Below are 13,249 nucleotides of genomic sequence, written 5' to 3'. Positions count from 1 at the left end.
CCCTGTCACCTGTCCCACCTCATGCTCCAACTCCACTTCCTCATCCACCACTCTGTCTTCGGGGTTCAGTCCGCTGTCTCCAATTCCCCCTGAAGTATCCACGGGACTCTTGTTGGTGGAGGAGGGATTGCTGCTGAGGATGGCATCCAGCTCCTTGTAGAAGTGGCAGATCTTTGGCGCACCTCCAGAACAATGGTTTGCCTCCCTTGCCTGCTGGTATGCCTGCCTCAGTTCCTTGATCTTCACACGGCACTGATGCATGTCCTGTTCGTGGCCCTTCTCCAACATGCCAAGAGAAATCTGATTGTAGGTATCGAAGTTCCTACGGCTGGAGCAGAGTTGGGACTCCCTTTCCCCACCGACCCAGCAGGTCCAACAACTCTGGTGTACTCCAAGCGGGAACATGTTTGCTGCAGGGAGCCGCCATGGTCAGCTGGGAAGATACAATGTGAACGGTCCATACCGAGCAAACAGGAAGTGGAATTTCAAAAAATCACAGTCCTTTAAAGGAGAGTGGCGGATGCATGTGTACCTGGCTACAGGGCAGCGGAGTTTGAACTGCTGACCACAGTGGCCAGCTGGGCATTGTGGGACACCTCCTGGAGGCCATTTACAGTAACATAATTAAACACAGTGTCTACAGTGACACTGCATTGATCTAACTTTGTCGCAAAAAGCTCTACGCCTCTTGTTGAGGTGGTTTTATTTTTGTGGAGTAACAGGAAAGTTAAATCAGTGGGAGGAGCATTGTTGTGTGTACACCTCCATTGTTTTGTTGATGAAAGCTGACTTTTGTTGACAAAACTCTGTAGTGTAGACAAGGCCTTAGATCCCACGAGTCTTCAATAGATATCAGGATTGGGTTGAAGGGGGCTGGAAGAGGAGGAAGCGTTAATTTAATTGAACGGATCCAAGTCTTGGAGTTGCTTTTTTGGGTTAGGACTAGGGCTGAGGTCATGAAGCTGTTTTCAAATCAATATGTCTGAATATCTTATGCCTAAGGTAAATCTGATATGAATATGTAGAATTTTTAAAATCGTCTAAGAAAGAAACACCTTTGTAAATCCTCTCTATTCTTTTCTTCATGTGCTAGGTACACTGTGCAGTGAAAACCCTAAACAGAGAAAATCAGATCAGTGTATCAAGTATCCAGTGTATCACTTATCCAGAAATACATATCCATCTTTGTAACCTCCTCATGTGTTAAATGATAATGCCAGATGTATTGTAGCCCAGCACAGTCTTTCTGCTGTGCAGCATTACCTGTGCATTTACATGGTCCTGGTTTAAAACTAGTAAGACATTTGATTCTGTGTGCATCTATTTGAATGCCCATGTATACATTGGTAACTTTATCTTGCCATTTGGTGTTGAGTATGTGGCGTAAACAGCGTAGGTGGAAACTATTTAATCTTTTCTCCTGATGAGCATCAGTTATCCATGTTCTACCAAGTGTGACAGCCCTGCTCAAGCAAAGATGACTGCGCTGGCTGGGCCATCTGAGTAGTTTGGAAGATGGACGCATACCCAAGGACATGCTATACGGGGAGCTATCAGATGGAACAAGAACAACAGGGCGTCTCAAGCTTCGCTATAAATACACATGCAAGCGAAATATGAAGGAATTTGGAATTGATCCTGACCAATGGAAAACCTTGGCAAGTGACTGTAACAAGTGGTGCCAACGTCTCCATCAAGGCATCCAAGTCCATGACAGGAGCTGGCTCCTACAGCTTGAAGAGAAAAGAGCCCATAGGAAGCAAGCAGTTCCCAACCAAGAAACATACATTTGAAACAGCTGCCAAAGGTCATGCAAATCTCGGATTGGACTATTCAGTCACATGAGACATTGCAAACCATCTACATCATAGGCTGCAAATCCCAGCGTCTCTTGCAGACGAAAGGATGCCAGCCATGTGTACATGCATTTCCCATTTTACGAAAACAAGTGGCATGCACAGTTTTGAAAATTGAGCTCCAGAAGTTAGCTTGCATATATAGCTTTCTATTTTTTAACAGTTTCTGTAATAAAGCTTATTTTAACTGGAAAGCAAAATAAACCAAAAAGTAGGTTTAACTAATGCAATTTGAGTCTTGGTTCAAGACTTATTTTCCTCTTTCATCAGTAAGAGAGAGACATTATTAAGGCATTGCACTCTTTTGGATTGACTTGTTAGCACATACTTCAGGCTAGAAGAAAGGTACTTCTGATGTTGCAAGATTTTCTTATAGCTGTATAGATTTAACTTTGTAAGTTAGGTTGTTGAACATGGTAGTGCAGCGAACAGGTGATCCTTTAAATTGAGGTAAATGACCATTCTGGGTGACAAATGTGTTGTAAATGTTGCTAATTGGTTAAAGCTGTTCTGAATTAAAAATAAAGGTTACTAGGTTTTTTTTGTTTTGTTTGTTTAACAATTTATGTAAAGCGCACTCGTACCTTAGTTACAGTTTCTTCAGAATTTAAATTTTACTTCCATGTGCATATTATTGACTCTCATATTCTGAATCCATAATAATAGTGCTTTTGCTAACAGTACTGAGATAAATTTAAAAAGCCCTTAAAAAACTGCTTACCATTTAAGAAATAACTTAAGAGAAAAATAGTTGGGTTTACTTTGTATAGCTCCACATCAACAGATTTCTTTTTAAAGGAACACTTTCTTCAGTTTTTTTCCCCCTGAAACTGTTTTGACCTTCTGTTTTTCATAAGGAGCATTTAACATTACTTTAACTGAAGGAAATCAGAAGGAAAAAAAATGTATAGTACAATCATTTGTCAGAAAAACTTGGACTGAACTCCCCCCTAGAAAATGTGTGACTTTTCACCCCTCTTCTGCAAATGTTGACTTGAGTCCTCTTGTTCATGTACTATGGTATTCTGGCTCTTTCACACCCTCTCCCAGTTTATTTTTATAAAAGGTCTGAAAGCAATGTTACAAAATGTCATGTCAGACCTTTGTACAGAACTTTGACCTAGGCTATGTCTACACTAGAGAGCTTACAGCGGCACAGTTGTACTGATGCAGCAGCACCACTGTAATATCTCTTGTGTAGCTACTCATTGCCGATTGGAGAGAGCTCTCCTATCGACATAATTAAACCACCCCCAGCAAGTGGCAGTAGTTATGTTGGGAGGAGAAGCTCTCCCGCTGACATAGCGCTGTCCACACTGGCGCTTATGTTGGTGTTACTTATGTTGCTCAGGGGTATGTTTTTTTTCCCCACACTCCTGGGTGACATAAGTTATACAGACATAAGTGGTAGTGTAGACATAGCCCTAGTATTTTACAATGGCTATGTCATGATACATTATGCATAATGTGCCCCTTTGTAGTGTGGAGCAGTACCAAAGGCCTAGTAAAACTGATGAAAACAATTAACAAAATGAATGTACTGCCTACTGTCAAAGTTCAATGTCTCAGATATGTTTTGTTTTTAATTCACTTAACAACATTCTGTTTGGCTTAAGAAACTTACTGAAAAGTAATAAGCACCAGCTTTGTTTCTTGCAAATAGGCAATAGCATGGTTTTTAAGAATTTTAATACATATTTGACGTAAGGTGCTCTTTCTGTTTATATTTTAGTTTTTTAAAAAATTTACATACCTAAAAGTTACTGTTTCACAGGGCTTCATCTGTCCACTATGTATGAAAATGTGTGTAAGTGCCACTGGTCTGTCTGAACATTACCAGAATGAACACATTGGGACAGAGACAAGAAGACAGGAGCATCATGACCTGCCCGCTGTTACTGTGGGTCTTGTTTATTTTGTTTGAGTGGCTTGGTAATGGGTTACTTAAAATAAATGTCCTTCCTTTCTGGTTGCTTGGGTACCAGCCTCTTTCACTTTGTTTCTTGTGATTCCCTGCTGTAAGGAAATATGGGTTGATCTTTTTATGCCTATTTACAATAAGGTATCTCTTGAGATGCCTTCTTTTGTTTTCTTTCTGGTTTGCAGCTGTCTCTCATGGAATTTCTGTAATATCAGAAATTTGCATTCAAATTTTTAAAAACAGTTTTTGCATGATTGTTCTCTGAATTAATATGTTACTTCTGTATTAGTGAATGTACTTTACTTCTGCATTAGTCACAATAATGAACCTAAGTATAAGATTTGGGAAATCATTTATACAGTTAAATGTTTTAGAATTTCTGTTTAACTATCTACTTTACTCTTAAGACAGACTTTTAATGGGAGTCTGGTTTTGAGGTACAGTTATAATTTAGTTAGGAGGAGATATTTCAATAATATTTGGGATGGGGGAATAAGAACTTTTAAAAAACATACAGAATTTTCCCTTTAAACAATTTTACTAAGGAGTTTCAAGTACACTGACAAAATCACAATAAAAAATTTCTTATAAAACAATTGAGATTTAGAACATAATCATTATTTTATATCTCTCTGAGCAAATGTAAAAGCTTTTTGTTTAAGTAGCTCTTGTGTTTAGAAGTATATTTAATAATTCTTCGATCCTTCAGTGTGGTGGTAATTTTATGTTGGTCAGTCTTCTGGTAAATCAAGTCACTTTTCCTCAATACTCATGGACATCAGATACTGAAACGATCAGTTGCAGGTGCAACTGTAACGATCAGTTGCAATTAGTCATGTGTCTAAATTATCAGAAAGGTACAACCCCTCCTCTTCTCCCCCACTCCAGGGGGAAAAGCACCCAAGCTACCCAGGTTCTGCCCTTTCTGGAAAATGGTGAATGTTTAAAAAAAAAAAAAAAAAAAAAAAAAAATCATTTCCATTCAGGAAAAAAACAACTACTGCGGAAGAATGGGAATGGGACTATGTGATTTTTGGCCATCTGACGGCCATGTGGTTTGATACACAGGTGGACCTATTTATGTCATGGAGCAACAAGAAAATTATAGCATTTGGCTCCAGATATTGGCACTAGTGGACATTGAGGGTGAACTACTACTTTTTCCTGGGATTAGACTAGCTAATGTGTTTTTCTTCAATTCCATTATGTTCTAGGAAGATCATGGTGGCCAAGTGAGCCTTGTTTCATGCAGTGGGACCTCTGCAAACAAGGGAACCACCTTAGCTGTTCTTGTCACCATTTCAGGATGCTCTTTCCAGGGCTGCCTGGGGAAGATGGAACAGATGTGTGTATTCACAAGCAAATAACAGCCAGGCTTTGTCAGGATCTCTGATTGGACCCCCTCTGAGCTTTAAGAAAGTCTAAGCTAGGTTGGCTTTTGGGGATGGGCAGTTTGCCACTTATTAAATGAGGCTGGAGTGCAGGGGAGGATCCTTTTGCCTCCCTTCTCCCAGCATCACTTTTGCCTGTGTGTGAAGAGGTCAATTGTTTCAGTGGTGTGAAGTATACAACGTGGTATGTTTTTGCATTTTTATTTCTCCACTGGGAAGTTGATACTATCATTGAAATTTTGTAATTTAAATTATTTTGTCATTTATTGGTACTTTGCAACATTAAATGCTTGCAGGACAGTCCATGCAGGGGAAACTTTACAGCTGGATGACAGTTAAATTAGGGGAAGTGATCTTTGTCCCGTGTTTTGATGACTGGGGAATCTGGGGATTGTGATGTCTCAGGACAGTGAAACTCACCAATTGGGACTCCCGGGATTGCCCTGAGATTACTCTAGGTCTCGTTACAAGGATCGAGTGTATGCTGACTTACTGTTGAAGTGAGCTGGCCAAATTCTTTGTAAGTCATATGGCCAAATTGGTCCGTGGACCAGCAGGAGAAGAACTAGGGTACTGCTAATTATCAATTGGAATTAAGTGCTGTCTTTGATTAGGAGATGGGCTGCCCTTACTGCGAGAACTATTCTTTATTTCCCATATCGATGATGATGATGTTAAATAAAGTGAGGTCTTGGTTACCATGCTGTTCAGTCAAAATACAGCTGTCTTCCCTAAGGCATGCTTGGCAAATTACCACTTACCTGTGGCATGTCTGAAGCAACCAGATCTTGAGTGATTGAATTTAGTAGCCTGGAACTTCAGTAAGCTGAGCCTTAAACAATGTAGCTACATGCAGAAATTAGTAGGTTTCCTGCTTAATTTGTGGTTATATTTTGAAAAGTAACTGTGTAAAAATAATTTCATAGAATTTTGTTAATTATTCCATATTGAGTCGCTGACCAGTAAAAGAATGACTCTCTTCTAATTGGCAAGCCCTGCACACTCACCTTGGCATTTGAAATTCAAACTCAGCTATTTCTGGCTCATGCCTTATCACCAGTAATACAAACTCTACAAGAAGAACTTTGTTAACAATTAGATTCTATTCTGGCAAGCACTTAAAAAATATATCTCCTTTTTTCTGAAGCTGCATTGACTTTGCAGGGCTACCAGAAGTAAAAAGTAATAGGAACTACCTTTGTTAAAAAATTAAATGGATGAGTTGCTTAATAAAAGTAGGGTATTGAGTACGTGTCATTTTTATGTAACTTCTCTTATCAGAAATGAGTAAAGTCAGGAACACCTCCATCTCCTTAGAATACAAATAGATATGAAGGATGCAATTAAAAAAAATACATCAGAAGCAGGAAGCCTGCCTGTCAATCAGCGGGTCCATTGGATGATCACGGTGCTAAAGCAGAACTCAAGGAAGATAAGGCCGTTGCAGAGAAGTTAAATGAATACTTTGCAGAGGTCTTCACTGCAGAGGATTTGAGGGAGATTCCCACACCTGACAAATCTTTTTAGGTGACAAATCTGAGGAACTGTCCCAAATTGAGGTGTCCATAGAGGAGATTTTGGACCAAATTGATAAATTAAACAGTAATAAGTCACCAGGAGCTGATGGTATTCACCCAAGAGTTTTGAAGAAACTCAAATACGAAATTACAGAACTACTAACCGTGGTATGTAACCTATCATTTAAATCAGCCTGTGTACCAGATGTCTGGCGGATAGTTAACGGAACACTGATTTTTTTAAAAAGGCTCCAGAGGTGATTCTGGCAATTACAGTCTAGTAAGCCTAACTTCAGCACGAGGCATATTGGTTGAAACAGTAGAAAAGAATATAATTATCAGATACATAGATGAATATGATCTGTTGGGGAAGAGCCAACATGGCTTTTGTAAAGAGAGATCGTGCCTCACCAATCTATTAGAGTTCTTTGAAGTTGTCAACAATCATGCGGACAAGGGTGATCCAGTTGGGATAGTGTACTTGGATTTTCAGAAAGTGTTTGACAAGGTCCTTCACCAAAGGCTCTTATCCCATGACTGCTTACTTTGCTTAAGAGGGAAGGTCCTCTCATGGATCAGTAACTGGTTAAAAAATACAAACAAAATGTAGGAATAAATGGTCAGCTTTCACAGTAGAGAGAGGTAAATAGCAGGGTCCCCTAAGGATCTGTACCGGGAACAGTGCTCAACATAAATGATCTGGAAATGGAGATAAAAAGCTACATAGGGATCAGGGCCAGCTCCAGGCAACAGCATAGCAAGCGGCACGTCCGGCTCTTCAGCGGCAATTCGGTGGCGGGGCCCTCACTCCCTCTCGGCTGAAAGGACCTGCCGCTGAAGAAGTGGTGGCGGTAGAGTCGCGGTGGAAGTGCTGCAGATCACGATCGCGACTTTTTTTTTTTTGGTTGCTTGGGGCCGCAAAAACCCTGGAGATGGCCCTGATAGTGATCTCACAAAACAGGATTACTGGGTAACAAATTGTTGATATCTTCAAAGTAATGCACATTTGAAAACATTCCAACTATACATATAAAATGGTGGGTTCTATATTAGCTGTTACCATTCAAGGCCGAGATCTTGGAGTCGTCATGGATAGTTTTCTGAAAACATCTGCTCAAGGTCCAGAGGCAATCAAAGAAGCTAACAGTGTTAGGAACCACTAGGAAAGGGATAGATAAGACAGAAAATATCATAATGCATTATAGAAATCCATGGTAAACCCACATCTTGAATACTGCATTCAATTGTGGTTGCCCCATCTCCAAAAAGACATATTGGAATTGGAAAAGGTACAGCGAAGTGCAACAATAATGATTAGGGGTATGGAATAGCTTCCATATGAGGAGAGAGGGGAAAAAGGCTGGGACTGTTCATCTTAGAAAAGAGATGACTGAGGAGGAATATGATAGAGTTCTATAAAATCATGAATGGTATGGAGACAATGAATAGGGAAGTGTTATTTATCCCTTCACATAACACATGAACCAGGGGTCACCCAATGAAAATAATAGGAAGCAGGTTTAAAACAAACAAAAGGAGGTACTTCTTCACACAACTCAGTCAGCCTGTGAAACTTATTGCCCGGGGATGTTGTGAAGACCAAAAGTAAAACTGGATTAAAAAAAGAATTGGATAAGTTCATGGAGGATAGGTCCATCAGTGACTATTAGCCAAAATGGTCAGGGATGCAGTCCCATGCTCTGGGAGTCCTTATAACTCTGAGTGCCAGATGCTGGGATTGGATGACAGGGGATGGATCACTTGATGATTTCTGTGTTTTGTTCAATCCCTTTGAAGTATCTGGCATTGGCCACTATTGGAAGGCAGGATACTGGGCTAGATGGGCCATTGGTCTGACCCAGTGTGGCAGTTCTTATGTTCTAATAAAAAATTGCTTTACATCTAATTGTGATTTGTTGCAAAAAATGCTGTTTGTATTAGGGAGTAAGAGTACTGTTTACAATCTGAAATTTGGTAATTTAGCATAGCTCTTAAATTCTGTGTAGCTGTGGTAACCAATACCAAATTGTACAGCATATTAAAAAAATAAACCACTTCAGTTATATTTATTAGTATAATATCAGAGGGGATAGAGAATAGAAATTGCTTTTGTTTTAAAATATGGTGTTGACGAAAATCGGAGACTAATTGGAGTGATTTTTGAACTAAGATGTTGGAGCAGCACCTGTCTCCAGTGCTCCATATACCATACCAGTGCCCCTGAATTCCATCCTGCAAAAACCCTACTATTATATCCCTGAAACTCTTGAGAAGGGACGTAGACTATGTCTACAGTACACAGCTTTAGCAACACGCCTGTGTTGCTACAGCTGTGCTGCTAAAAGTCGCGCAAAATAGCCAATATTTGTCGGCTCTCCTGCTGACAGAAAACTTCCATCCCCAACGAGCCGGGTTAGCTTTGTCAGCAGGAGAGCACTGTTCACACCGGCGCTTGTCTGCAACATTTTTGTCTTTTGGGGTGGGGTTTTTTTTTTTAACACCTCTGAAAGACAAAGGTTTTGTTATTCAATTGCCAGTGTAGACAAAGTCTGAGTGGGGAAGAGGTTGTCCCTGAAAAGATAAGGCCACATTGAAAACTTCACTGTAGGTCTGGCCTGGGATGAGTGGCAAGTGGCTATGAAATTCCAGTATAAAGCCAAGGAGATGATTCTCTATAAAGACTGAAAGCATTATCTACATCATTCCCCCTTCCCTCCAAAGCCAGATGTGAGCAGAAAAAGTAGCAGAGACGTAGAAGCTATTCCGGCAGTGGCTCCGGCTTCTTCTCACTGCTGCATGGAGCTTACCTGGAGCAGGAGCAAAGCTGATAGGCAGGAGGTGGCTCCTGGCTGCCAGGATGTTGGGGGTCATCCTTCCCCTGGCAGGGCTGCTGGCCCTCCCTGCAGGGCAGCCGCTTGGTCCCTGCTCTGCTCTCTGGCCCTTGCTTCCAGGCCCCCAGCCCTCCCCGGGGCTGCTTGTGCAGAGGAGCTAGGGCAGTGTGCACTGTGATGGCAGCGAATGGGAGCCAGCCCCCAAACTTCCATGCAGCCTCCTGGGGATCCTTTCTCCCTGTCTCCCGGTGTGCAGCAGGGATGGGAATAAGGGATCCCCAGGGGGTGCTGGAGCACCCTGCACCCCAACCTCTGCGGATGCACTTCATCGCTCTGCAGCCGGCAGCAGCCAGGCTGGGGTGTGAGTGCGCCTTTCTTCTGAAACCTACATTTTATGTCAAATGTCAAAACAGACAAATAAATAAAACACAAAACACATTCATTGAGCATCCCATTTTAAAAATTAAGAATTGAAAAGTTTCATTTTGGTAGTTTGACAGCCCTGGAGACTGATGCCCTATTTACCTTCATAACTGGTGCATACAGACATTTTACATAAGAACAGAAGAATGGCTGTACTGGGTCAGACCAAGTGTCCATCCATCCCAGTATCCTGTCTACTGACAGTGGCCAATGCCAGGTGCCCCAGGGGAAGTGAACCTAACAGGTAATGATCAAGTGATCTCTCTCCTGCTCTCCATCACCACTCTCTGACAAACAGAGGCTAGGGACACCATTCCTTACCCATCCTGCCTAATAGCCATTAATGGACTTAACCTCCATGAATTTATCCAGTTCTCTTTTAAACCCTGTTATAGTCCTAGCCCTCACAACCTCCTCAGGCAAGGAGTTCCACAGTTGACTGTGCGCTGTGTGAAGAACTTCCTTTTATTTGTTTTAAACCTGTTGCCCATTAATTTCATTTGATGGCCCCTAGTTCTTATATTAGGGGAACAAGTAAATAACTTTTCCTCATTCACTTTTTTCCAGATCACTCATGATTTTATATATCTCTATCCTATCCCCCATTAGTCTCCTCTTTTCCAAGCTGAAAAGTCCTAGCCTCTTTAATCTCTCCTCATATGGGACCCATTCCAAACCCCTAATCATTATAGTTACCCTTCTCTGAATCTTTTCCTGCTCATGTGACTCAGCCTGGAGCTGGAGAGCTCAATATTCAGATTAGATGATAGTTCAGTACACCTCTACCCCGAAATAACGCTGTCCTCGGGAGCCAAAAAATCTTACCGCATTATAAGTGAAACCGCATTATATTGAACTTGCTTTGATCCGCCGGAGCGCGCAGCCCCGCCCCCCTGGAGCGCTGCTTTACCGCGTTATATCCGAATTCGTGTTATATCGGGGTAGAGGTGTATAAAGCCTTCTCAAACTGCAATCATTCTATTGAGACAGCCATCAAAGGAGCTAATTATGCACTTTATGCACTCATGCTCCATAGGGTCACAAGTCCCATCACTAGCACCACCACAGTTAGGAAACAGGGTGGGCAGTAGAGTTTTCCCACAGTGCATCATGTTCCTAGGGCTAGAGTGTCGACACTGGGGGGGGAGGGCGCTAGGATCTCTGGTATATGGTTACTTTGACTCGGGTCTGTGCACTGCAGTGTGGGTGCCAGAGTCCTAGGTTTGAACAGGCGCCAGAAAATTTTCAACCTCGGGTTAAAATGCAATGTAGATGCTCAAGCCCAAGGTTTCTTGACATGGGTCAGCAGACCCAGTAACCCTACGCTTACATTACCGTGTAGGCATAGCTTCTGTTACATAAACATCATAGTCTAGATATAAGTGTCTCAGACCCTTATCTTTCTTGCCCCCACTTACAGCTTTAAATTGGCAAAAAATATTTCATGATATATTTTTTAAAAATAGCTCCCAAGCTGACATTTTGTTCAGTAACTCGATTAGAGGTTGAGTTTTTACAGTTGAACTAAAACCCCTTTATGAAAAGGGTTTGTTAGAAAAGCTCTCTGAAAAGGAAACCAGATTTTCAGATGGCGTAAATTGGCATAGTCCCCATGAAGTCTTCAGCCTCTGCAAGTTACTAATCAAAGTGTCAGTTTGGGAGCTGCTGCTGCTGCTCCTTTTTTTTTTTTTTTTTTAAGTAGTATTTGCTGATTTTAAGCCTTATGGGGCAGGCTGTTAATCAAATGTTAATTCTGCCTTCAATGGCGCTATCCCACTTTGAAATCTTGCCCTGGGTCTATATATCTGAGAAGTAACTTTTGGTCGTGAATATGTTTGTTTTAGCTTTTGTGTCATGCACTATGAGACATGTATATAATAAAAATCCAATTAATTAAACTGCATTTATATTGTGGTCAGCACTTAAATACCTCTCATCTAACTAGGTGATACATGTTTCTGTGAGGGAAGGCATTGAGCAGTTCTGCAGGACATGTAGTTGATCCACTTGCTGTGATAATTGACTGACTTACAACCCATCTCAACTGGATTAATAATTGATTTCTGTGTACATGCAGCACCAAGTGCAAGTCATTTTTCTCTTTTTTGTGACCTATTTTGAAGATACTATTCTAAAGGAGGCCGACAATTGTTATGGATGCCCACGTATGCAAGTGGAGGATTTAACTGCACAATGGGAGGTGCACAGCTAAACCCTCCTTATGCCTTCCATCTAAATTTTACCCCACCCCCAAAATGTGATGCTGTTACAGTACATTTGCTTGCTGTCTATGCAGGGCCGGATCCAGGGTTTTTGCAGCCCCAAGCAGAAAAAAACAAAAAACAAAACAAAACAAAACAAAATCCGCGATCGCGATCTGCTCTACCGTCGCCGCTTAATTCTTTGGCGGCAGGCCCTTTGCTCCGAGAGAGAGTCAGGGACCTGCCGCTTAATTGCCGCCGAAGAGCCGGACGTGCCGCCCCTCTCTGTTGGCCGCCCCAAGCACCTGCTTGCTGAGCTGGTGCCTGGAGCTGGCCCTGTGTCTATGCTGAGTGAAAAAAGAATAAAACCTTTGCTTCTGATAGCGACATCAAGTCTGTTGTCAGTGTCACAGTGAGAGCATCCCAGAATTTCTCATTCTTCCACTCTGCAATGAAAAGTACATTCTATAATCTACTAATTATAATGCATTAGATGAATAAAAGTATTGTTAGTAAGGTAGGTAGCGAATATATCAACTTTAGATGAACCTTTTATGGCAGCTTGAAGATTAGATACATACAACTTGTATATATAAGTGCTTGCTCACTTAAAAAAAATCCGAAGTGAACTGCTGCATGTACTAGAGTCATGGAGATGAATGCTGGGAATTTGGAATAGTTTAGAAAGCAAATAACAGGGTGGATAAAAGTCAATGATTTAAAAAAAAATCAGATTTTTAAATTTAGATTAAACAGGGTTTACTTTCAAAAAATCTATTTAAAAGATAAAATTTGAAATGGACACTTTATGTTAAGGTTTAAATTTAGCTATTAAAATATTAAAACTAGTATTAAGCAGTACATGCTTGCTACTGAGTTTTAAAGAAAGTTAAACCACTGAACTGGTGGAAGTCACTAGCTAAGTACCTTGAAGTAAAATTTGTTGAAGTGCTAAACCAGCTTTTGACAGCAGTAACCTTTTCTGCAGGTGCAGAGAGAATATTTTCTTCATTTCAGTTCAATGACTAGTTCATTCAAAGTCAAGAAACAAATCTGGAGCTGAAAAAGCAAGAAATCTTGTTTTCCTTTTTCCAGTCTGTGACTAAAAA

General features: G+C 41.1%; 1 protein-coding gene across 6 annotated transcripts in view; it reads left to right on the top strand.

Annotated features, from left to right (window-relative positions):
* Positions 1–13,249, top strand: part of EEA1 (early endosome antigen 1) — a 118,858-nt gene that overhangs the window by 18,197 nt on the left and 87,412 nt on the right. For 2 of the 6 annotated variants that reach the window (XM_065560510.1, XM_065560528.1), the window contains exon 3: positions 3,631–3,756. The exons of the other annotated variants lie outside the window; for them this stretch is intronic. In XM_065560510.1, coding sequence (XP_065416582.1) covers positions 3,631–3,756 — 126 coding nt within the window. The remainder of the gene's footprint in view (positions 1–3,630; positions 3,757–13,249) is intronic. 6 annotated transcript variants of the gene reach the window in all.

The sequence above is a fragment of the Chrysemys picta genome, chromosome 1 (assembly GCF_011386835.1).
Source record: "Chrysemys picta bellii isolate R12L10 chromosome 1, ASM1138683v2, whole genome shotgun sequence".
In the NCBI taxonomy this organism is placed as follows: domain Eukaryota; kingdom Metazoa; phylum Chordata; order Testudines; family Emydidae; genus Chrysemys; species Chrysemys picta.
Note: the sequence above shows the minus strand (reverse complement) of the source record. Positions and strands in the feature narration are given on the sequence as shown.